The sequence below is a fragment of the Amblyomma maculatum genome, chromosome 8, assembly GCF_055883805.1.
Source record: "Amblyomma maculatum isolate TAMU_Amacu chromosome 8, ASM5588380v1, whole genome shotgun sequence".
Classification (NCBI taxonomy): domain Eukaryota; kingdom Metazoa; phylum Arthropoda; class Arachnida; order Ixodida; family Ixodidae; genus Amblyomma; species Amblyomma maculatum.
In genome coordinates, this window is record NC_139351.1 from 103,048,568 (window position 1) to 103,074,686 (window position 26,119).

The following is a 26,119-nucleotide window of genomic DNA, read 5'->3' on the forward strand; positions in this document are numbered from 1 at the left end:
GTTTATTTATTTATTTACGTATACCTTACAAGCCTCCAGAGAGGCATTGCGTAAGGGGGGACAAATACAAAGAGATCCGCAAAGTGGGTTAAAAAACAAAATATACTGTATATACATATACAGTATACCGCGCTGCAAAGCCTCTCTCTCTCTCTCTCTCTCTCTCTCAAACGAGGGCTAACACAGCTATACCTAAATGCCACCCTATTCCCTGCCCCCCTGACTGGTTGGACCCATTCGCTGCGCACTGGTACGCACATACTGTGCACATTCTCGATAATTCCCACTTCCTGAGCCAAAACATGCCTTATGGTTCAAGCCCACCAAATCCATAGCTATTTAGTCCTACCACTTATAAGAGCTTACAATCAAAGTCCGAACAATATCATTGGTCGACTGAAGGAGATGCACAGACTGTGGCGCCAACTATGAACTGTGTAGCCGTGTACTGCTGGCATCTTGGACCGACTGTTAAAACGTAGCGTCGAGCAGTGTCGTCGGGTCGAGAGTCTGAACCTTCCGAGTTGAGTTTTAGCAGCGTAGGCCCTAAATCGGAGATCAGCAACCGACAGAGTCACAGAGATCTGACCTGAACCAGCGTTTCTCGGCAGCAGTTGAACTTTGGCGGGCACGCTAGAGAAAAAGAACACGAAAACGCTTTCGTCGTCATTAAAAATCGAAATATCCATATGGGTTGTTCCCATAATTAAACAGGGGGTCACAATATTCGCATAGGAGGTTCCCGTATTCATGCAAGCAGTACCGATCTCCCACAGTATAGACGGATAGAAGAGTTTACTGAATATATCCTCCACTATTATATCCTCCACGCTCTCCGCATTATCACATAAGAGGTTCGCAATGTTCATACAGGAGAAAGTTCCAAATATAGCTATCGTTATAAAAGGCCGCAGGATTCTCCCGGCAGACACGCTATCGTTATAAAAGGCGCAGGATTTTCCCGGCAGACACCTTCTGGTGCTTTCCGGGCGCCGGCGTTTCGTGTGCTGCGTCCTGTCAACGAGCGCTGACAGCTAGGGCCAGCGAGCAAGATTATAGCGGAACGAAGAGGGCCTCGCCCCTGGTGCACAGATCAAGGCGCGCCACTGTGCGCCCGCCGGCGAACGCCCAGGACAGTGCTCAGTCTGGTAATTAACATGCAGAGATATTGGCGGACAAAAAACAAGAAAAAAATGCAGATACAAAAAACTGAAATACACGGTACAACTGCCACAGAAATACATTCCCACTACCGGCCCAAAACCTCTCGTATATAGTATCGATGTTATTTTATGTATCTATAGGCTGTCCTATATAGAGAGAGTACGCCTCTAAACGCGCAGCATTTGTAGTCCAGGAGAGCAAGAATAAGGATACAGGCGAGCACCTTGGTATTGCAAGCGCAAAGCCGGATTGCGTGAAAACCTAGAGCACAACCCTGTTGGTTATTTCTGAGGAAAAAAAGAACTGTCTGGTTTGCCCCCCTCTACAAAATGTCTCTCTTTAGGCCTATAAAGTACTGTTAATAAATAAATAACTCACTCTCATCTGCATGGCCTAGGTACAATATCAATTGAAACATTGTTCCTTGCGTTGTCCCCAACTACATGCGACATTAAAGGGGCTCAGCCAAAGAGGAAAATGGTTGACTCTGTGGGTCAACTCTGCCGACCGACCGCCAAGCCCAACTCGAAGGAAAAGAAAATTAAAGGCAGAAATAAGTAGAGTGGGAAGAAATCGGTCTCTGGCTTTTGCAAAGGCAGAACAGTCAGCGACAAGTTATGCCCTAACCCTTCTGGAAGCGATCAATGTCGTCTGTGTCGTCCGACTCTTCTCTAATCTTTCTGGGCCATCCTGGGCGCCCAGAGAAGGAGACCGCTGCTACACTATCCGCGATACCGACTACCCTCCCCCTCTACCCCATCCTCTCCGTGACACGTGATCCGTCGCGTGCGTGCTCAAGAACGGAGGCAGGCGGAGCGAGAGCAGCAGGGTCACCCTGTTCTGGCTACGCTTGCCGGGTCTTTTGTGCAGTGTATGCAGACCAAGCGCCGGCTTCTTCGTACGTCACGAAATAACAAGAAGACTAGAGAACGAACTGCAAGACGAAAGGGCTTCACCTATTTTCCAGAAGCCAAGAGACGAAGGTCATTCCTTACACTCCTCTCGCAACTTTCCAGCGAGAGAAAAGATGCACAGACCTTGTCCAGACCAGTAGAGAAGAGGGATGAGAAGGTTTACGAACGAGACTCGAAGAGCATGATGAACGAGTCTCTTTTCCTACGAAGCCTCGTTTAACGCTCGAAGGCCGAGCAAACAGTACAGAACCAAAGAAACAACAAAGGGTACACAGAAGGGCGAAGGCACACAAGGGTTAACCGCGACCGAGCATTCCGGTTGGGATGCGTCAGAGGCGACGGCACGGCAGTAGCATAACAGGCCGCCGGAGAGAGAGAGAGAGAGAGAGAGAGAGAGAGAGAGAGAGAGAGAGAGAGAGAGAGAGAGAGAAAGCGGTCGCTTCTGCCGGGGTTCATCGTCGCCGTCCGTTTTGCATCGGATGTTGAACGGAACTCGACACGCCACGCGCGCGCCTGACTTTCGAGCGCAATTTGATCTCGGCGGGCGCGCGCGCGCTTTAATCATGCGTTGCCCGCTGCCGGTGTGACGTCAGGCGCGGTGACGACGCGACCGCGACCAAGCGCGTATGCTTGCATAGCGCGGGCGGGTAGCATCCTCTCCTTGTTTGTCCATGGACGTAGAGCAGGGAAAGTGTGTGCGCCTAGATCTCCCTATACTTGCATGCGAGCGTTGCAAGCGCGGGTCGGGCAACGAACGGCAACGAGGGAGCCCGAAGAAAACTAATCTGGGCCGCTTTTAACGGGATGAGTGGCGTGACACGATGGCGTGGCTCAGAGGAGCATGGTTAGGGTGCCTCGATGCCTGTGCCGCGCCCGGTGTGCCGTGTGTCGGACAGGTGAACGGCACGCTATACAGAGCCGGCTGCTTTCGAAAGCCTCGCATTACTTCAATACAAATTACGCAACCCTACATACGGCTTCTCACTACTGTGAACGCCACGTAACCATTCCTATCTCAATATGGCCTCGGGCTTCAATGGCCCGCGTCTCTTATCTCGAGGGCGTTAAGCGAAACTCGCCGAGGCTATGGAGAATGCAGCGTACGAAAATGGGACTCCGGTGGTTTGCACCTCCTGCGCGAGGGAGCATTTATCCAGTACACAAGCCGGCGTTTCGCAAGAAACATTAGAGAAGGGGTAGACCGGCGCTCAAAGGGGTACGGAAAAGAAACGATGCCTCAAGTAAAAGGGAATATCTCACGGTGACAATGCGATTTCACGACTTTCTTAACGCGCAGCGCGCGCACGTTGCGTTGGTCTTTTGCTTATGCGCTCCATTGGACGCGGTGAAAACTGAGGCATGCGCAACCTCGCAGAGCGAGGCCCACTTTTTCAGAGCAAAAGTTGGGAAACACTCTCAAGAAGCCGTACAGAGACATAATCGAGAAGGTGGCAAGGTGTGCGCGCGTGTGTGTGTGTGTGTGGGGGGGGGGGGGGGGGGGCAGATGGGAGGGCAGGTACATAATTTGAGAAAGCCCACAATGTGCACGCGGCGATAAAAAAAAAGATAAACAGGACTTGCGCGCGTATACTTTGCTGCTGTCATTGCTGCCGCTCGTGCCTCCCCGTTTTGAGTGCTTATGTTTTTATTATCCGCTCACTTTGCGCCCCTATTTCTTTTCTTCCTTTTTCGCGGCGCTGCCTCTGTCTGTTGCGCGGGGCGAGTCAAGGACACCCGAGCGCAAAGAAATAAAATCAAGAAAGGCGACTGCACGGAAACGCTATCTTTTCGTGTTGCCCACTCGATGGTCACGCCCAAGAGGTCGCGTGGAGGCACTGCCATTACGAGAGGGGAGGGAAAGAGAGAAAGCGCCAACGGCGGGACCGCAGCCATCTTTACCCAGGTCAGGAGACCCGTGCGAGGAAACGAGGGAGGGGGCACAATGCAACCAACGGATGACGCATGCTCCGTCGCCTAAAAAAGGTTGACGCCTAGGTAAGAGTCTGGATGGATGAGGACGAAAATGCAGTCGTACTATCACCTCCACGCTGCGACGTTGAGCGTTGGGCGGATTTGCGTTTTAGAGCAGAAAGAGGAAAGCACAAAGAAGAATTAGACGAAGAACGGAAAAGGAGGGGCGAGCGTTGACTTTTCACTGTTCTTTTGTAATGACACTGAGGTAAAGTGCTTTACTCAGGTGTACGCCTTCCAGTCTTCCTTTCGCGAGATGCGCTGATGGCTAACGGTCTTCTTTTCGCGAGATGCGCTGATGGCTAACGATGACAGATATGCAAGTTCATTATCAGCGTAAGGAAACAACTTTAGTGAATTTGAGACGACAGAAAGGACGACGACGGGCCTTGTCTCTCTCTCTCTCTAGGGCGACTAATTCTTGTAGAGTCACTATAGATCATTGCCACTGATCATTCACGTCGTGAGAGAGTCGTTAGAAGTTAGCTTCTGTGGCGTCTTTCCTGTATCGCACACAAATACTTCGACCGTTTGCAAGAACTTCATATTCGATTATACTACATCGAACTAATCTCTTAACAGCAGGGCAGTATAAACATAACTATGCAGCCAATTACGCATTTACGCATTAGACGAAAAAACATGCATGTGATATTTGCAACTAAGTATGAAAACGGCTGCTACTGCTCACCAGAGACGCCCCATGCGTACAACCACCAGATCGAAATGTATTTAAGTTATTTCTACAGCCAAACCGATGCACTTATAGCAAAATTGCCAAAGAAATATCATTTTATAAGCAATAAACGTTACTAAGTGGGTGACGCCAAAAAAGAAGTCATAAACATCAGAGCATTTATTGGCAAGATATTGCCTTACAATCTAAATTTATTTGTAGGAAAAAAATATATCATTTCACTGCTTCAAGCAATTATCTAGGCGCCGTTTGGGACCTATCGCAGCAATGGCTTGCAAGATGTTCTTTCCCATAGCTCCTTATGCATCGGTGCTGTCAGTACAGGTGACAGCTGAGAGATTCTTCATTTTCATGACTCCATCGCCAACATGCAAGAATTTTTCGTGTCGAAAGCCGTCATCGCTACAGCGGTGGGAGCTTCGCAAACCTTCGCGTCACTGGCATTCCAAGCCTTCCAGAAGAAAGATATCCGAAGGGAAATCCGATGAGCTTTTGCAGGACCGAGCGAAAAGTGACGGTATAAAAAAAAAATAGAGATTTAGCTTACCGCGATCTGCGATCCGCTACCGTGACTCTCTACCGCTCGTGGGGGGGGGGGGGGGGGGCGCTTAAGCTGATTGGTCCCGACGCGGCAGGTCTGTGTGCCGACATCCAGTATGTGGCGCCATCTATCGGCGTCAAGGGGGGTTTGGGCATGCGCAGTGGAACGCGCGGTGGCGGATCACGGTAAGCTAAAACTCTCTAATAAAATGAACGAAAAATAAAATTTAGTGGTTGGAGAAGCTACGTATGGTGCACGTGGTCTATCAGCGATGCATCTGCATGGCTCTCCTGCGTATTTTCTGCTTCCGAAAGCTTGTCTTTTCTCCTCCCCCCTTAAACGCCCCAGGCGTATGCGTAGTGCTGTGGGGTTCTCACTTTCGAACAACCCAGTCGACCTAGTCGGCTCCGACAGCTCTTCAAACAAGCGCTTTAGCATTGTAAGCTCGGCTTGCCTTTGGTATTTGTAGCCTTTTCGTGTTTTTGTCACTCATTCTCAGTAACCAGATTTAATTGTTACAACCGATAATGCGCCACGCCAGCATCGTTATACAAGCGGTTTATTTTACCATAGAAAACACGTACAAGTTGACGATGCCGCCATAGTCGATTGCTATATCCGATATATTGTACTAAGCGGTATTGTGTTAAGTGGGTTTGACTGTATTCGTAATAATTAATCGTACCTCGCTGCAACTATCAAGGCTGATGTAGGGGGTTACAAGGTTGCCAAGCAGGAACCTCATGCCAGGCCTGCACAGCGAGCATGAGTGACAGCATCTCGGCCCAACACCACGTTCCAAGACGCGGTCGTATAAATGCGCACAGGAATCAGCCGTCAAACTGCTTATCGTTATTCACCCGCTGGTTGGAGATATCTATATATATATCGGCATTCCTGCCGCGATTAGAAAGAAAAAGAGCCTCGTTATATACAGCTAACTACGCTTGACAAACCTTGTAACGAGTGCGGATCCGCAACCTTGCAGAAGCTGGATAAACGTCCAGATGTGGTCCTTCTTTTACGACCTTACGAGCGAACGAGAGCAGCACCCTTAGGAAGGAACAGTGCAGCCACAAATAGAGCAAACGCTGTATTCTAAAATTGAAACAAAGCAAAAAAATAAAAAAGGGGGGCCACTTCGGCGGCACGTGGTAAATCACACGCACGAAAAAAGAGCGCCGGTGAAGCTTCCTCACCTATCGCCACTTGGAAACAAGTCGGAAAGACGTTTTAGCGGTCGTACTGCTCCAAAGAAACGCATACATATACGTAGACAAAAATTCAAAGTAGCAAGAAAGAAAAACGAACAGGAACAAGACCACGAAGAAAGAGGCGGAGGAGGTAAGAAGAGATTTAGAAATTACGGCGTGCCCTACGGCGAGTCGAAAACTCGCACTTGACGTGAGGACGGAATGGGGTAAGGGGAAAAAGCCCAGAGAGAGAGAGAGAGAGAGGCAGGAAGCCACCGACGAGCGTGTCAAACAGCGGTCTTCTCCAGCGCTCACGCCGTGTAATGTGTAATTACACGATACAAAAAAGAGAAATCATGAATTAATAAAATAGCGCTGGGAAAGATGCACAAAGACGCATAATAAAGATCATTAATATGGAAGGCTCGGAGAAAAAACAAAACAAAAAAAGGTCAAGTTCGTCCTGTCTCGTTCTTTCCTCGTCGGCCGCTCGCGTCGTTTCACACATCCAGCGCGTTCTTTGCGGCGCCTGCCTGTCTTCCTCTCTCACTCCCTCCCTTCAAACACACGCGCACAGACGTTTCTCCTCGGCTTTCGAGAACATTCCGCCCTCCTTTGTTTATATTTTTTCCTCCGATTTTCATGGAACCCCAACCTTCTTTACATTCTAATCTTTCTTCTATTACAAACTCTTTCCCACCTCCATTTTGTATGCATCTGAGTTCTTTTTTTCATTTTTCTGACGCCGAGGTCCGCCCACGGAAGAGGATGATGGTGAACTTTTCTTTTTTTGTCTCTCGTGGAGCTCCACAAACGACGGACGAGTTACCGTCACCGCCAATGCTCCACTTGGAAGCCGGCGTGTATGTGATGCCAGGTCAAGCGAACTCGCAAGGAAAATGGAGAGGCCTAGCTGCGTGTTGTACAGCTGTGTCGAACGGGCCCCTTTCCTGCCCCTTTCAGCCGACACCCTTTCTGCTGCCCCTTTTCGTAATCGAGAAGGAAGAAAAAAAAGAGGGAGTGACGTGTTTTCGTCCACCGCGCAAGTAGACACTAGAGAGTTTTAACCTACCGTGATCCGCCACCGCGCGTTTCACTGCGCATGCCCAGATCCCCTTGACGCCGATAGATGGCGCCACATACTGGATGTCGGCACAGAGCTGCCGCGTCGGGACCAATCAGCTTGTGCGGCCCGCCCACGCACGGTAGCGGGTCACGGTGGCAGATCGCGGATCACGGTAAGGTAAATCTCTCTATTTTGTTGGTCTTGCCGCAAAGGTCATGAAAATTTTTATTTTGAGGTAAAATAAACATCCTGGAAGCGCGTTTTCAGAGGCTGTGAATGTCCAGCTACAAATGCATGGTTCCGTCGTTCCGTGCAAACTGGGTTGATTCCGTTCATGAGGACGGGTTGATTGGACGCTGACGGCGTGCAGGTCAGATAGCTTGTCCTGCCCTGGTCCTGTTCCGCCCCTGTCATATCGTGTCCAGATAGTTCAGATAGAAATGGCCTCCAAAAGTGGACGTCGAAGGTAAACGAAATGTGAATCAATCAACAAAATGACAGAGGCTGTCGGCGGTCGAGTTGGATGGATCAATGGTTGGACATTTAGGGCGCAAAAACGCCTCACGTCACCATTAAAATCCAAATATCCATATGCATTGTCCACATATGGACAACGTGGACAATGCTGTAATCGCCTCACCTCAAGGGCGGCCGCGGCGTAAGCACCAGGACAGCATTTTCTGCTCTACTGCGACAAAGCTTTTCGATTAGAAATAGAAATATGTCCCTTCCTCGCGAGTCTTGGTGTTGGCTTTATCAAGGAGGTTCCTATAGCCTCGGTTACTGCTCGGCCTTTGTGCTTTGCAGCGAGCGGATATTGCAACGAAAACGCGCCATTACCAGGACAGCGTCCATCCGATCGTTGTGTCATCGACAATAGAGCGATTCACTCGTACTTATCAAACGGCCGTGATAGGACGCCCAGATCGGCTTTGCAAACAGCAGGTGACACAGAGCAGCTATCATGATGAGGACGAGGTGTTACGACAAATGCGTGAGTAGCGGTAAAAGTAAACGGAACGCTGTTGTGTTATGCGATTCCACTGATATCCTTGGTACACACATACACAGATTTGATATACGGGGTGTGTGTAGGGAGGGCAGTTCACGAAAAACACTGACAAATGGGCAGCCTCACGCCAGTCTGTTTCTACATGGTTTTATGGACGCCGTAATAGAGGACTCCGGAAATTTCGGCCACCTGGGGTTCTTTAACGTGCACTGACATCGCACAGCACACGGACGCCTTGCTTGCCGCATCCATCGAAAAGAGGCCGCCTCAGGCAGTACTCGATCCCGCATGCTTGAATTCAGCAGTCCAGACATTTTTAAATTGTAGCCAGCCACTGTTGTCTGAATATCGCATTATTTTTTTTTAAACAGATGTCGTTATATGCGATTCTATTTGGGATATCACAAGATAACGGATGGGATTTAACATATCAGACCGATTTTCGGATGTACTCGCAAAAGATGCACCCACAAAATAAAACCTGTTCAGTTATATTACTGGGGAAACTCTCTGGCTGGTTACGGGACAGCGGCGACAGTGAAGAAACAGACAAGACAGGTGCTGGACTATCAAATGCGTTTTATTGAATACTAGGTCACATTTTTGATACGCTGAGGCATCATATACTGCTGTTATCTGGAACACCTGACTGCCCTGCTCACAAAGCGCAGTCACCTCATTCTTGACTTCTCTTCTGGTTGCATTTTTCTCCTATCACGTTTACATATAGCTAGCACGATAAACGAAGCAGTGGTGTGATCGTGCTGAGTAAGCAGTCACGTGTTCCGGAAAACTGGCTTTGTGATATCGTAGCGTCTGTAAATTTGTCAATAAAAGTCAAATTCCGCAAATATCGCTGCCTAACTCTCCTCGACGATTAACCGATTTGCTCACACGAATATATATCGCTTCATCCGGTTGCAGCTTTAAAAACAGGAAAGCGAAAGAGCAAGTCTGAAGCAATGTTTTATTTACTTGTGGCGGCACTTGCAGAGCTGTTGTTGCTATGCTGACGAGCCAAAGGTCCCGGGACCGAGTCCCAGCTGCGGCGACCGCACACAAGTGTAGGCGAAACGAATGTTAAGGCGCCCCTCTGATGTACGATGTCAGTGGCCGTTAAAGACCGACAGGAGGCTCTTCATTACCGCGTCACTCATATTCCAGGCGTAGCTTCTCGGCATTAAAACACAACTTTGCAAGTAACATGATTTTTATGACTTTTAAGACTACTGTTTGCAAAGCGCGTGTTGTTGCCACGCAGGTCACGGGCCTGACGACAAGAAACGAATTAACGCTGAAACGCCGAAACCATCATTTTTTAACGAGTAGGTCTCAGCGCCTCCCCCTTATGGAAACAAACAGAATACAAACGCAGTATCGCTTTGCCTGCTGCGTCATCATCATCATCCTGATTATACCCACTGCAGGGCGAAGGTCTAGCTCTCCCATATTTCTCCACTAAACCCGGTTCTGTGCTAGCTGCATCCCCTTGACCCCTGCGAACTTCTTAATCTCTTGTTGTCACGTCTCTTTCTTTTTCATCTACTTTTTGCGCAAAGACTTTTACCTTTTGCTTCTTAATCTCATCCGCCCACCTAACTTTCTGCCACCCCCTGCTACGCTTTCCTTCCATTGGAATCCAGTTTGTTACCCTCAGCGACAATCGGTTAGCCTCTCTTCGCACTACATGTCCTGCCCATGTCCATTTCTTCTTCTTAATTTCCACTAGAATGTCGGTAACTTGAGTTATTTCTCTGACCCACTCTGCACGCTTTCTATCTCTTAATGTTACTCCTAAGACTTTTCGTTCCATAGCCCTCTGGGTTGTCCTCAACTTGAGTAGAACTCTCTTGGTTAGCCTCCACGTTTCAGCCCCATAGGTGAGTATAGGCAAGATGCAACTGTTGTATACTTTCCTCTTGAGCGATACCGGTAAGCTGCTAGTCATAATCTGCGAGTGCTTGCCAAATGCGCTCCATCCCAATCTTATTCTTCTTGTTATTTCCTTTTCATGGTCCGGATCTGCGGTTACTACCTGTCCTAAGTAGACATATTCGCCTACTACTTCCAGCCTTTCGCTGCTGCGTCAGTGCCGATAAAACTCGCATAATGTTACGTCAGTGCCGGGTCTGGACTGGGAGAGATTTTGTACTGGACCGGGACGGATCCCAACCAGCACGCTAATGTTCTTTATTGGGCAGAGGTAAAACAGCAGTTCAGTACACACGTCACTTCCGGGTGCAAGCCGCACGATTTCCTTTTGACGCACCAGCAGGACCAGGATTAGCTGTGCAGCAGGCATGAGCGTAGAGCATTTTGGAGATCCTCGAAACTGATATATGCATGTCGCTACTAATGGCCAATCCCAACACGTGACTGAAACCATGGCATCAACTGTTAAAATCTTGTCAAGCAACTGAGTAGTGAACGTCATAAATTTATTTTGTAACGACCAGCTACACGGATAATAGAGCGCCCCAAATGTGATATACCCCCAGATGTCCCCCTTTCAAATAATGGTCGGAACGCCTCACAGACAGGTAGACGAAACAACCATTAGAGTTCTTAATACTGCTTATCAGTAATCGATTAGCTGCGCCTGTTCAAAGATTGTGGTATCACATGATTCTATCGGGACGGAGTTCGATGGGGACAAGGCGCTTATCCGCCGGAGGTTAAAACGTCACGGGTAGCCGCCTGTCAGAAAGATCAAAGAGACCTGGGCACAAAGTCGACCTATCCTCCAATCGCCGGCTGTAGTTGGCGTACAACCTCGCTCGCTACGCTGACCACCAACATGATCAAGTATGACCGGAGGCTTATGTGCATTAACTGAGATTTTCCGGTTTGTTGACAGCTGCTCATCACGGCGCGACAATTACTTTTTATCCCCGCTGTGCTTCGTCAAGGTGAAAATTGCTTTGAAGCGCTGACCTATGTATATGGCATGCCTTCCTCCGTATATACTCTGCATCTGCGCCTGTCACACGTCGTCGCGTCTCTTTCCAAAACGAAGCTACGCACGCTAGCTGTGAAACATTCGCGCTGAAGAAGCGCCTGGCTGCCGCATTTGGTCGACTTTTCCTAGCGAAAGCGCTCCGTTCCACGCCTTCTTTCCACACGCGACAGCTCGCTTAGAATAGCGCACTGGGTCTGCGAGGTTCGCTGTATAAAAAAGCGGGAAATGTGGTCGAACAGCTTCCCATATGCATCTTGCTAAACAGGGCATGCTCTACGGAAAAGAGTCCTATGGTGCAATAACCTCACACAGGATTTAGCACAAAATATCACACAAATATCATAAAATATCATAGGATATCGCAAAATATCCTACACAATGTGGCAATGCACACTGTATACGATACTTGTATGCTGTTGAAATAACACTGTATGACAAAGCATGTGCTCGATTATTGCGTACTGGAACTGTTTTTTTTTTTTTGGGGGGGGGGGGGGGGGGGGACTGTACCCGTGCAGATGAAAGCTGTCGGCTGAGAAACATTAGAGTGTGGTATAGCCCTGGGTAGTTTAAAAGGGAGCACCCGCGGTAAGCAGATGAGTCCAAATCATTTCCTCGTTTGCTTAATAGCTACACTGATCCCTAGCCTCGAGCAAAATCGCACAACACGATAGTATTTTACACTCAAACTCGACGCGGTGGGTCAATAGTCACGGCGTTGGGCTGATGCACCCAAAGTCGTAGGATGGACTACCGAACGTGGAAACGCACCGCACTCAGACGGAGGCGAAATAACTGCCGCGTGCAATGTGATATCCGGGAAGATTGTGGATCGCTGCAGTAGAGTAAATAAATATTTGTTACCCGGAAATAAGCCTCCCACTCCTCTCCCCTGTGCTCGAAACATGAAGTTACCTCCTCCCAAAAGGATTCCGGGTATACGTGCCCGTAACGATTGATTGTAACGTTTCCTGGCAGCCCGAACTATCAACTATCAGCCTAACATTGGCAATGTTCGTCCCGACATAGTTTAACAAATGGGTTATTAACATAAATACTGGTGCAATTGTTTGCGCTGCCCTGGTTTAAGCAAGGAAGTGTTCAGCGCACGCATCCCGCAAGGCCGCGGATTCTGAACCGAAACCTGGCTATGCTGTACTGTCGCAGTAAAATTACGTACAGCCTCGTCAATTACGAATTAGAAACATCGCAGAACCATTCCAGAAACCGGAACAGCACTAGAGCTGCACTGCGCAAGAGTGTTCATTAGTTATATTCCACTTTTATTACGCGGCACGATTCGAACAAGTCTCACGTGGGATGAAGCGACGCTGAACGGGGTCAGACAACATTTCATTGGGGCTTCAGAAGCGCTCTGAAGACATCGAGCAATGGCTTGACGCGACGCAGCAGTGATGTTGCAAACAAAACTCACACTTCAAAGCAGTGCAAGCAGAGTGAGCGATTGAGAAACATTTTAGCTGCGCGTTGTTTGAATATACCGATCTCCGTCTGTTTTAACGTCGGCTTCTGCGCAAACATCCTGTTGCTGCGGCGGAAGTCATCGGTAGCCATCACCTCCGCAGGCAGCGCATAAGCATCGGCCGAATATTGGAGTATGTTGGCAAACCAGTTGTGCTATGTAGGGCAGGTCATTGCTAACACACTCCCAATATAGGGTGTTTGTGCAACCAGTGCGATCAGCTCTGAATGCAGCTTTGATTAAACTCGCTAGTAAGGGTGCACTGTGGTTCTTAACAGCGAGAATTTTCTGTCCGAGCAGATACTTGAGCACGTTAGACGCAGTATAGCGTATATATTGTATTTTACTGACCACCTGACCAGAAGATATGCTCATTCAATATCCCGTTAGCTGAATTCCTCAATTTAACACAAATCAAGCCAAAAACTTCAAAATCAACATCGGCTAGGTGCAGTTGCTCTTCCGACACCTGCACCTCCAGTTGTAGCTGCTGTCAAGGAGCCGCAGCAGGCACCGCGACCGCCAAATTCGATGCGACGGCATTCTTGCAGTGAAATTCCCCTTTGCAGTTCGTTTCACTGCCGAAACCAGACAACACGCGCATGCGTGCGCAGTCGTTAGAGCGGATATCGCAGGCTTTTCAAAAGGGCCGTTGGACCCTTGGCGCTATCAAAACCAACGCGAGCGTCGTCGTCCCCATGACGTCACCTTCACGGGACGTCCGCCGCGAGCTCGAAGGAAACCGACGGGCGTCGTCGTCGTCTTCGACGGCTGCCGGCTCGCGCGGCGCCACGGCGACCCCGTTTCTTCCGAAGGGCGCGCGCAGAGAGATATGGCTCCCCGTTCTTCCTCTCCCTCCTCCGCACTGTGTAGAGGTAGTACCTACCGGAGAAGCAGCGACGCCCTCTACAAGCACAGACTTCGGATGGGTACACACGCACGGGAACGAAGGATGCGAACGAGCAAAGAGACAAAAGGACGACTGTCGGTTCCTGCCGTTAGCTTTTCCGGTCACGAGTCCCGAGGATGCCCTTCGCAGCACCTTGAGCTGGGCGACGGAAGGACGATCCCGTCTATCTTCGAGATTTAAGTGAAGGCATTGCGAGGGAGCTCGCGTAACGCCAGAATATAGGAGCGCATTACTGTCAACAGACAGCGACTGCTCCTTTCTCTGTTTTCTCTGCATCAATAAGTAGAGTGTGTGGGTCGACGCGCAGGCAAGTATGCAAAGAAAGGACAGCTAAGCTGCGAGAACACCGACTCACCCACGCCCCCTCCCGGCTGCTTCTTGATTAATTGAACACAAATACCTTTTCCTTCAGTCACACTAAAGTACAGTGAACGTCATCTTTGTCTACAATGCTCAAAAGGTGACTGACCCACTGCATGGAAAGCAAGGCGACGCCGGTAGCAACTGCCAGAGTCTAACAGCCCAGACAGCACGAGCTCATCATCCTAAGTACAGCACCTGCTCTCTATACCTTCGATCTTATTTATTTATTTTGTTTAAAGAATACCGCTGCGTCGCATACGAAAACTGTTATTGACTCCCCCTTTCATTTTAAATGACAAAAGTCTATATTCTAGAATCTTCCTGGGCGAATATATATTAAAAAATAAAGCATATCTTTTTGCTTGTTGTGAAGAATAGCCTAAATCACTGCAGTCCAGCATCACGCCAGGACCTCTCAAGGCTTGTCAATACTATTCGCAGCACAGGCTACAGAGTACAGAGCAACAAGTTAGCAGCTCTTTTGCCCCCAAACTTAACGCCTACACAGCGAGTCACGACACGAACTTACCTTCAGGAAGCACTTCCTCATGGGCAGCTTGCAACACAAAGGAACAAACGCATGGTTCAAGCTAACATTCGAATAAGGCACGAACAGACTCATATCAGCATTTAAATGACATGATCATATGAGTTAAGATGAATAACACATTTTCGATGCTTACAAGATATAATTAGACACTTCTTTGAGGCAAGCTCTAGGCCTTCACTGTCCGGCTGGATATTTATAGCTAAGAGTTTACTAAAATTTCATGTCGAGCAAAAATGCACGTATAACCGAGGTTAATACGATAAATACAGTGCAAGAAAAACAGTCGGGTTTAAAAAAGAAAAACAAATATACCACACCATTATTACCCCAGACGTGGATGTTTTAACAAGTAAATGACTTTCTAAATTTTGAGGAGAGGCGGGAGGGGGGTAACTGTGGCTTTTCGAAATTTCGTCCAAGTTTCCAAATTAGTCATAACCAGCAAATAACAAGAAAGGATTCGACTCTGAAAAAAAAAAAAAAATACAAGTTTTGAAAGTCCAGACGAACCTGCACGAAGCGCGCGAAAACTTATTTAGGAGGAAGAGTGGGAAATTCGAAAGTATTTGTTGATTTTTCCTTTTAGCAGATATACGGGGCGCACTGAATTGTGTTTTATTTTTCAAGAATACCGTGAAGTTCACGCCACGAAGCATGACCTGCAGATAAAACAGCAGCGAGATTAAAGCAGCATCGTTCGTAGCGTAACAAACGTAACCATCGTCTTGTAAAAGCTCGGCAACATCCACATTCGATCCCAACGTGAAGCTGGCAGAAAAGAAAGGTTCGGTACCAGCCGCCATCCGAACTAATTCTGCATTGCAACCTTCAAAAGGCAAAGCGTGCTCACTGCTGTCAGTTATCTCAGAACGCACAGGTACATACTTCAATCACGCGCGCGGCTGCCATCAAATGCCGTATGGCAACGTACAGCCTCTATGAAAAGTTTATAGCCCAAGAGGTTTGCTTCTGAGCCCCATCGTGTGATTCGCAATGCAGTCCCAGTCTTCCAAATCTTCCGAAGATTTTTGTTGTGCTACCCTTTCATACGGGAGGTACTTGCCCTATGCTAAAAAATAAATAAATAAAAAGCGTCGCTACAAAGATTAGAAAACGCAGGCCCTGGGCTCTAAACATTTAACAACTGTAAATGACAAAATTATTGCGGGAATTTTGAATGTGTATTGCGTACATCCCAATGATTTCCCACGGCCGTCAAAACTAGTCGGTGAGAGAGTAGAAAAAAAAAATGATAAGCCAGATTCTGCAGTGCGTAGACCCTCGACCGCCAGCTTCGGCCGGTCTTCTACGGGCGTGACGTGTGGGACCATGGCGCCATCATTTACAAATGCGCTGAAGTTGTTTTGCGGAGCGTCCCTCTTATCCTATGACTTATTTACCCTGGAACACCCCTCTATTAAAGGCCCCTGGGAGCCAACGGATCATAATGAAGTGTATGGTGCCACGTATCTGCATTTTGCATGTCGTTATTACAAGAGACAAATTAAACTTCTGTGTATTTTAAATGCATATTTGAGAAATATCTCAACGAACGCAGAAAAGAAAAAAGAAACAGTGATTTCTGTACGTTTGGGCAACGACTAGGCAACGACTAGCAGTATCAACACCTTCGCGTACCATATTACAGCACTCATCACCAGCTCTCAGTTACAAAATTCACTTTGGATAAAACGGTGTTCGCTATACTGGCGGCCGGCAGAAGGCGCTAGTTGGTTAAGAAAAAAAAAAGCAACAACTGGACACTGTAGAAGATATGCTTGAACTCTGTAGATGCAGCGTAACATCCAAGCGTGACGTGGAGTACGCATTCAGAACGCCCACCAGGACGAGCAAGAGAAATTAAGACGGAAAGACCATTAAAAAAATAATAATAATAAAAAATAAGATAAGGAAAGTTGCGCGGGCTGTACGTGCAGTATAATATGTAGCGAGTAGGTAGAGAGGACACACTCACATCTGACGACATCCGGAGGAAGCTCCTCAGGCACGTTCTCCCGGATTATCATTTCGTGACGGCGCTGGCGACCTGGGGGACAGGGAGGAGGATGCAAGAAAAAGGGGATGGAGAGAGTGACAGGAGAAGGCGATTAGCACCATGACGGTGAAGGTCGGCAGATCACAACTCGTCAGAATTCGCTTAACATTCACAGAGATAATTCGACGGACATTATCTTTGAATCAGCCAAAAAAATCATGACAAACAGTGAAATACAGAAGGAGAAAAGGGAATGAGTCAGGGAAGAAATCCACAAAGAAACGAAACGCAAGAGCAGAAAACATACGCTGAATAACATGTTCAAGGAACTGAATAGCGCTTTTAACTTTAAAAATATTAGGCGTCAGCTGCAATCACTTGTTCCAGGCACTTATCAACTGCAGCACTTATCAACTGGCTGACGTTCTAGTGTTGCTATAGTGTCATCAGCGCTCTACGAGCTGACCTAACTATATCATGACGCAGACATAGACGTAGAAAGAAAATAAGTAACATCGGTAAAAAGCTAATTGGCAACGGGAGGGGGGAGGAGGAGCTTCGAGATAAGTGTGCTCTGCCGGCAACTCAGCAGCAACGAATCCAACACAGAATATATATGCAATCGAGGATGCAATTGTGTAAAAAAAAATAACAGAGGGGGTGGGGGGAGGTCACTACGACGGTCAGTGCTTTTCTTTGTTAGGACGACGTTCAGTAGTGCTCAGTTCGCCCAGACAACGTTGGAAGAAAAGGCTCCCCAACTCGCTTTTACGATACCAGTGGTTTCCCTACACACCTTCCAGGGAGGGGGGCATTCACACACCCCTTGTTTTCCTGAACTAAGTGTGGCAACTTGTTTTTTGCTATACCTCTAAGGCGAAGCAAAAATGACTACCGTTAACAAACCCTCACATTTCAATTCCCGAGGAAAACGCTGTACGGAACCGATGGCGGTAAGCTCAACGAATCTTGCAGGCTCGAAAAGCATAGCCCAAGTACCGTTAATGGAAAATGTGTCGGTAATTTCTATGCAAATCCTTTGCTACAGCCAATGAAAGGGACGCGAAAGACATGCATACCACTTCTTGTCGGGGCGTAATCCAAAGCTGTTGCCAGCTGCGCACTGCACTGGTATAAATGAAACGAACGTGGCTTCTGGACTAAGTCAGCTAGGGTTAAAGTGGCGCATCCTAATCCAAAGGAAGCTATCGCGGTTATCGCGCAATCTCTTGCAGTGCCGCTGGGCGCTCGACTACTGGCGCTGTTAAAAGCACCACGATCAGGTTCACACGCTGGGCCTGCACGCTCTGGAGATGGTCGCACGTCGGCCGCGTTCCAGATTCTCTTGAGGATAAGATTGACTCTTCTAGAGACACTACGCCCAAACACTTTGATATGGCTAAAACCTACATGCTAAGGAGTGAAAATGAAAAAAAAAAAAAAAATATATATATATATATATATATATATATATATATATATATATATATATATATATATATATATATATATATATATATATATATACTGAAACTACAATTTGTTTTGCGCTTTTTTCAATACATTTTTTTTTTCGCCTATACTAGCCAGCGTTTGTGCACTCAGAGCTGGTCTAGCGATCTCGATCGACGACTGTTGTATCAAAGAAGCGTCTAACAGATTTAAAAAAAATCGATAAGGATCTTTGCGAAGTACCCCCCCCCCCTCCCAAACACACACACACACACACACACACACACACACACACACACACACACACACACACACACACACACACACACACACACACACACACACACACACACTGTGTAGCAGCTATAGCTAACGAACGACTGTTTTGCTCGCAACAAGTGATGCATGGCGCGCGCTATGCTGAAGGGCTACGTAACGAAGCACAACTCTGGAGAACGAAAATACACCGGGCGTAAAAGTTTTGTGAAATGAAGCAGTGGAGGAGTCCCTCCTTATGTGCACCCGATTTCAAACATCTAGGGGTCAGATTAGCAGAAGAGAAGTGCATTCGCAACACGAGTTTTGGAGCTGGAACACTACAGCGCGCGATGCCCCATATCCAGGCGGCACGATTGATTCCCGCGGATTTTGATGTTTTCCTAAAACCTACATGCGCCGCGGCACCTGGTGACACGCCGGCCAAGTTTCCACGCTCAGCGCTTTTGAAACCGCGCTTATTCACAGCCGGTCTCGAGGGAGAGAACGCGCTCTCCCTCGAGACCGACCGTGGCTCACTGGAGATGTTTTATTTTTCTGCCACGAGATGCCGCCAGCATACGAGCTGCTAGAGGTGTCTACGATCCTGTCGAGTGCGCCAGTACGTACGGCGGTGTCAACTAAGTGTCGACATGCGAATACACGATACATAAGCAGGTCTGCTAATAATGCAGGCACAGAGAGACAGGCACATGACTTCATTACTTTACAACTCCCCCCCCCCCCCCCCTTTTGTTTTTATTGAGACTCAGTAAACAATGACGGTTTTGACGGAGGTTCGTACAGCATTCATGCATTTTTATCACGCTTCGAAGTAGCAGAAGTGTACCGTAAGGAACGCCGGAAAGAAAGGCTCATGATTTAATTTCAGTCAACTAACCATGTTCGTTTGACTGACACAGCACACACCCAAAGTAGCACAAGAGATACTCTGGGGCGAAGCCAGTTGTCTCTGTAGCACGAATTTCACTTTCTTTAAAAGCTATCACTTTTCCTGCGTTTCTGTCCTGATGTCGACAGGGGAATCAAAATGGCATCGTTTAAGACTAGGCAAGTGCAGAACCGTTGTCATTATTCCGGATGCTATGCGAATATGAACCACAATTCTCAATAGGTTTCCTGATATAACGATATGAATTCAGCATCTTTGTAGTATCAGTGTTGGCTGGTAACAGACGAAACGTGAATTACGCAACTAATAAGCTTGTTAATGAAAATCTAATATCTTTTTTTAATAATTAAACCTAGGTGCTTGAACGTAACTGAAGGTTTGTAGGCAGCCGTTAGTAGTAGCAATATGCATGCCTAAAATTTCGGAAACGCGATTCCCCTCGGCGCTGCAGCTTAACGAATTTCGTCCGCCCTTTTCGAAAAGCGCGCCACTTCAGCACGCCCCCATATCAGCGTCAATCGCTACACGTCACAGCGTGGTGCAACTGTAACGTGGCTATAGTGCTATACCGCGGTCACTCTTCTGAGAGTGCTGTAACGCTTTTTTTTTTTTTCTCAACAGAAAACGTCATAGAGGGGCTTTAGGCTGGGGAAGCGAGCCCTTCAGCGCGGGCGGGGACCGGCCGGTCACGTAGCAGGAGTGCTCAGAAGTAGCTAGTGGCGTCAGTAAGCAGCGCGCTTTTCGAAAAGGGCGCGCGATGGCCTAGTCTTGCCGCGTCACAGCGCCGATGGAAGTCGCGCTGTAGAAATTTTAAAAACTGTTATGCCTGTTACTCACGGCCAGCTACGAACCTCCAAGCACTTGGATGTATAGTTAAAAATGACTGTGTTTGAATTTATTTAACGGTTCACCTGCTTTCTGCCAGCCAACGAATCCGTCTCGATATTTCAAAAACCTATTTGTAAAAATTCGCTGACCTTTGCTGAAACACCCGGTATATACCGAACGAAACGCCCTTTAAATTTCTTTCAAGTCGGAATGACACGAGCTATGTGCCAGCGCGGCACCGGGTGGCCAGCCGCAGAAGAGGGGACATATAATATTCTTCACAGCCGATCATTTTGTGTAATTAGACTAGCGTCATGCGCGTTCCCGTTAGGTGTGGCGACGGCTGTGCACTATGTCTGAAGTGATATGAAGGACAGCCGGTTTAAGTACACCAAACCGAAGTCCTCCGTCGCACAGTGCGTGCGCGGTCCCCCCCCCCCCTCTAATAAAAAAGAGAGAGAGATAGAGTAGAACAAGCTCTTTAGATTCCTGATCCGGTTTGCAGCAATTCACAGACAGGTTTTTGACATCTGCGTAAACCTGATGAAAAGGTCAAGCTAGGCCAAGGAAGCCCTTTTATTTTATAAAGCTCTGGTCACGACGCTCGACAGGCCAGCTTCGTATCGCTGCCACACACAATACTTGGCCAAACCAGGCTACTGAACAAGGACACGCCGCACGTGTGGATCACATCGTCACGTGATCGAGATGTGCAAGACGCGTGTAGGGCGTCAGGTACACGTGCATGCACACTTAAGTACAGACACGCACAAAGCCGTGCAAAAGGGAAGAGCAGAGTCGTGCGACAGTAAGTAGAGCGTAAACGGAACATGCGCCTACCTTCTTGCGAATCGTCCGCTTCGGTAGTGGCCAGAGCTTTAACGGCACGAATGGCAAACATTAGTACACTGTGAGAACCGCCGCAGGCGCACGCCTTAAAGCTAGCTGTGCTGCGCACGGTTAGGGAGCAGTGGATAGGCGTCCCAGCCGATTGCGGACACATGTCCCGGCGGAACTGCGCGCATGCGCAGAGGGAGCACGCGGTAAATGGTGGCAGTAGTCGCAAAGACACTCGTGCAGGCAACCATAAGAACGCAACGCTAAGCGATAAGCCCGACCACAGGTACATAAATGTACTTGAAGTTCCAAACCAAAGTACGAGCAGTCTTTGTCTGCAAAAACGCTACAATAACCCAGGAACGAAATTTTCATGTCCGTACATCCACAGGCCGTTGAAGGCGCAACGAGATTGCGTACGTTTACAAAAGTAAAGCAAGTTTTGAAACCAGGTCACCATAGCAAGGTCACTACAGGCTCTGCAGTGAATACTTACTATATTTTATTATTTTTTTTTTTTGCAGTGTGTACCAATATGCGGTCATGAGCACGCTAAGTTGAACCAGTGGCCAGCTGTACCAGCGCCACCACACAGCTCTAAGGACATAAGCCGATAAGGAGAATGCCGCACGAGATTGCAAGCAGACCACCTCAAGTGCATCAGTACAATCAATGCTAAGCACGTGCTGTGCGAGAAGGCAGCTCCCTCTTTGTGTCTTGTATCATTTCAAAACCATTTGGCTATGGGCGCTTTTTGAAAACTTTTGCTCCACGACGCTTTGCTTCTGCACCTTAGGTTCGTGAATGTGCCTTCGCAAGTGTTATCATAGTGGGGGTCTTTCCACTCGAAAGATGACATCACAGTACTCGCGCGCTGGTGCTTATCGTGATTCTAGTTCATGTTCTTGTGGCTGCCTACAGCCACTGGCAACTTTCTGCCTTTCTTCTGTCGTGTCGTGCCAGCTTGTCCGTGACGGTAAAAGTCGGAACAATGTTGAAAGAAAGCAAACATGAATATCCTAAGCCTAAGACATAGGATAGTGCGCTGATAAGGTAGAATAAGACAGTAAGATAATGTATCTCCAGAAAAAAAAAAAAGCGCGCCAGCAAGTCATTAAACAAGTAATTTATTTTGAAGGGACTGCTTGCGGGAATAGCAGTGAAGACGGTCCGAAAGCTTCAGTATTTGTACCATGAAAAAATATTCCCTGAACTAGAAAACGCGCACGATATGTATTTTAAGCTATATATCTTCCCAAACACGGAAGGTGTCTGCGATCAAAAATGATGCTCCTTCTCTTCCTCCTCTGCTCAACACACGACAACGCCCAAGAAAAAAAAGAAAAAAAAAAAAAAAAACAGGTTGTGAGGGCACCCGCCACCACCGAAATAATAATAATTGAACAAGGCCTGTGCATCACCTTTCCCATCAGTAAATGCCACAGCTGTGGATGGGTGACAAGAGTCAGCAAATGAAACTGCAGAAACCGGCACAACTAAAGTGCGAGGGGCATCATGTGACCGGACGCAGATCCATGCTGGCAGCTTGATTTGCTGGCCATTTATCGGCCTTCCGTAGTCATGATGCAGGTTGCTGGGGTGAGCTGGCTTTGTAAAGATTTGCGGGTGCCTCACTTGGGCACGCACACAGATGGGAGGCCATTTGACATCCCCTGAAGGGGGAGCTAAGAACAAGTGGTCAAGCGTCATCCCAGTCGGTTGCTAGTGTTAGCTAGGAGCCATATTGATTAAACAACTATTTGTGAATTACAGGGTCCACGAAGGACTTTTAAATTTGGCAAGAACTCACAAAGAACATCTTTGTGAATATGTTACGACAGCACCACCATATATACCTTCTCAGGGCCCTTTCAATTTGTACTGCACAAGGCTTTTTTCTGGCATATTATGCAAAAGCAACATACACAGAATTCCAGAGCTCCACTCAAATTTTGCAAATGAAGTGAATCTATGAAGCTATGTAGTGTAGAACCACTATTATGAAACCAATCGTTTTAATGTTGTAAGCTGTTAGAAGATAACACCCTGAACACGTGAGCGCTGAGGAACCGTTAGAGAACTAAATTTGTGAGCGGTGAACATTGTGAGAAAAATTTGTCACTAAATGACCATGAGTCACTGCATGTAATAATTCAACAGGAGAGGGACATCGCATTTAAAAAATGACGGGTGTTCAGGGCAGGGCACTGCTCAGGTGTTTCAGGTTTTCTAAGAGTAATATTTAGCACAAAACACAGATGCACACAAACGACACAAAACAACAGCAATGCACATGGTCTATGGCAAATGGAAGGGGTATACAAATGGGAGTGCTGATAGACTTGCAAGTTTTATCTCACTTTGCTCAAAACATCTGGATCAATCAAACTGATGCTCTGTTCCCATAAATATCAAATATACAAAAAGTTTCATTTCATTCCAGCCCCACATAGAGGAAATTGAAGACATTTTTGGTTTGTTCCATGTTCTAATTCTTGAGAGTTTTGAGAGTTGACTGTGCCTAGCTGCTCAAATTTCAGCACCCCCGCTTTCCAGCTTCTTCCTTCTTGTAATTGTTGACTTTGTTTTGAATAAACGGGAGCACTCAGTCCACACTCATAAACTGCATTTTATAAATTCATTGCCTAATCTGAGAAGACAGGTCATGCACATAAAGGAAGAGTGCTTGTATTAAAACAATATGTGTGCTTGTGGCCCATACTTGGGAATTAATTGTTGGCTGCATGGAAACAGAGACCTCCCTTTTGTTCTGCTCCAACCTGTGCAAAAATAGAGTTTCTTTTCTTTGCTTTGATGAATTGACTCATGTCTCAATTGGGATATGACATATGTATGTTCAGGTTCTTTGTTGGCTGCTGATGTGATCCTAATCTGGTATGAATGACCCATTTATTTTTTTTTTGTTATTTGCCAGTACGGTTTTAGGAGCGGCAATGCACTGAATGAAATAACTTAGAAATATTGCTTTATATTCAAAACAGATCAAGCGTAGCATTCTAGCTCTTTGTCAGTGCGTGCTGAGAACATTAGTTGGCATCTAACAGTCGCATGCTACGTTGTTAATGTCACACGGCGACAGGTTATCCGTTCACAACGCATTCCAGGCAAGTCCTTTCATAGGAGAGAAGATGTATGCTTACGGGGTCCGGCGTCGTTGTCAAAGCGCGCCTTAGGTTGAAAGAGCTGCTTGAAATGAATCTTGCAGTAAATCTCTGTCTCGTGGGACATGTACCCATCCACACTGCAATGAAATGACATTTCAGGGTTGCTCATCATGTACATATAAGCAAAAATATCTGAAAAGAATCTGGCGCATGTTTGGTTAATATTAATAAAATGAGCATTTATGAATTCCTTTCTCAAGAAATTAGACCTTTAGCTAGTTCTGCAGGGTTGCTCAGTATGCGCATGTTGAGGTAATTCTACAGAGAAAAAATATGAAACAAAAATGTAGGCTATGCTGCCAGAAACTATTGGAGCATGTTCGCTTTACTTAGTTCTGTTGCGCAAATTATTCTTCCTCCAACAAGTGGGCTGTGAATACTGCCTGTTGCAACCAGACCACTAAAGCTGCCACGTGCAGGAAAAGGAAACTCTTCTTGGTTGTTACAAGCATATTTATGAACACCCTAGCCAAAGGGTGTTCACTGCTAGGCGCCATGAAACGAGAGGCAGCAGAGCTTTGAGCTCAGTGAAGCCGTGGCGCCATCTAGCGACATCAAGGACAACTAAACTCTGTGCGCCTGAGCAGCATGCTTCACGGCAGAATAAGAAGGCCGCGTGGAGCAGCCCTCAGTGGAGTTTGTAGTGCACACACGTATGGCTCACTATGAACACTTTGTTATTAATACTTATTCGTCTTAAATGTGTCACAGCTCAGGTTCGGATGCATTACAGGATATCATAATGTGTGAGTAATTCTCAAATGCCTGTATATCAGACTGGCCCGTTTCTGAAGTGATTCAGTGGCGCATCGAGACGCGGAAACATCGCTAGGGGCTGCAAACTTCAGGCCGTGAGAACCCAAACCTCCAAGATTTACTACGTCGAGTCCTCTTATTACGGTCGCACTTACAAGTTACAAGGAACACTCGGTTGTTATGAACGAGGGTGTGGCTACCATCATATATTAGGGTCGTAACACTGCGTGTCAGATAATGTGAACAAGCGTGGCCTCACCCCGCTGTTATAAAGGAAAGGGAGACCTGCAGACTCGCCGCCACAGTCAAAAGACGCTCGCTTCCCACAAGCATCTAACCCACGAACCCAAACTTAAGCCTGGGTGAAGGTCATCGAAAACAACCAACTCCCTACTACCAAACGGTGCACTGAACGAACACCCGGATTCGTTCCGTTTCACTGGGACAAAAACTATAAAGTCAGTTTCCTACGTGGTAAAATCGATTCAAGTTCCCTTCTTGATGATGAATAAAGTATTCATGAAATAACCGCTTAAGAAAGTTAGGTGGTGGGAAAAACGAAGCAAGATGAAGTCACATTAGAAACAAACAAAAAAGTATTGTCTTCTCATACACTCGGCGAACACCTGAAGAAGACTCGAGGATTCGATTGGAACAACGCGTTTACACTGAAAGCGAAAAAGAACCCGGAGCAAAATTTCTCTGTCACAACTCAGCTGAGCCAGAGCGAGGGGTTGAAACGGCAGGAGACGAGACTGCGCAGAGCACAGCTGTGGCGGCACGTGCCTCCCGTTGTTTGAGGTCATTTCCAAACCTAATCTGACCTTCAGGTCTGCATGCGAAAAGTGGAGCTTCGCTCCAAAAATCGCGAGCAAGGTGCTGGCAGGTGGCAGCTGGCAGCTGACATTGGCGCGCACTGACTGGACGTAGGGTCGCCTGACGATACGTTAGGCAGGAGCTGCCAACACAGACCCGTCCTTTCGTACGGGAGGGTGATAACAGAATCAGCCTGCCAAGACCTCTAGGGTGAGACACGTTACCCCTAAGCCACGCAGGCATGAACGTTCATACGGT

The 26,119-nt window shown here is 47.4% G+C and overlaps 1 protein-coding gene across 10 annotated transcripts in view; it reads right to left on the reverse strand.

Moving 5' to 3' along the window:
• The window catches only part of LOC146182053 (uncharacterized), a 138,995-nt gene that overhangs the window by 46,501 nt on the left and 66,375 nt on the right, over positions 1-26,119 (reverse strand). For 9 of the 10 annotated variants that reach the window (XM_084577050.1, XM_084577060.1, XM_084577059.1 and 6 more), the window contains 3 exons: positions 24,266-24,366; positions 21,108-21,143; positions 16,799-16,870 (listed from right to left, as the gene is read on the reverse strand). In XM_084577050.1, coding sequence (XP_084433176.1) covers positions 16,799-16,870; positions 21,108-21,143; positions 24,266-24,366 — 209 coding nt within the window. The remainder of the gene's footprint in view (positions 1-16,798; positions 16,871-21,107; positions 21,144-24,265; positions 24,367-26,119) is intronic. The other variant, XM_084577051.1, reaches the window with a different exon arrangement.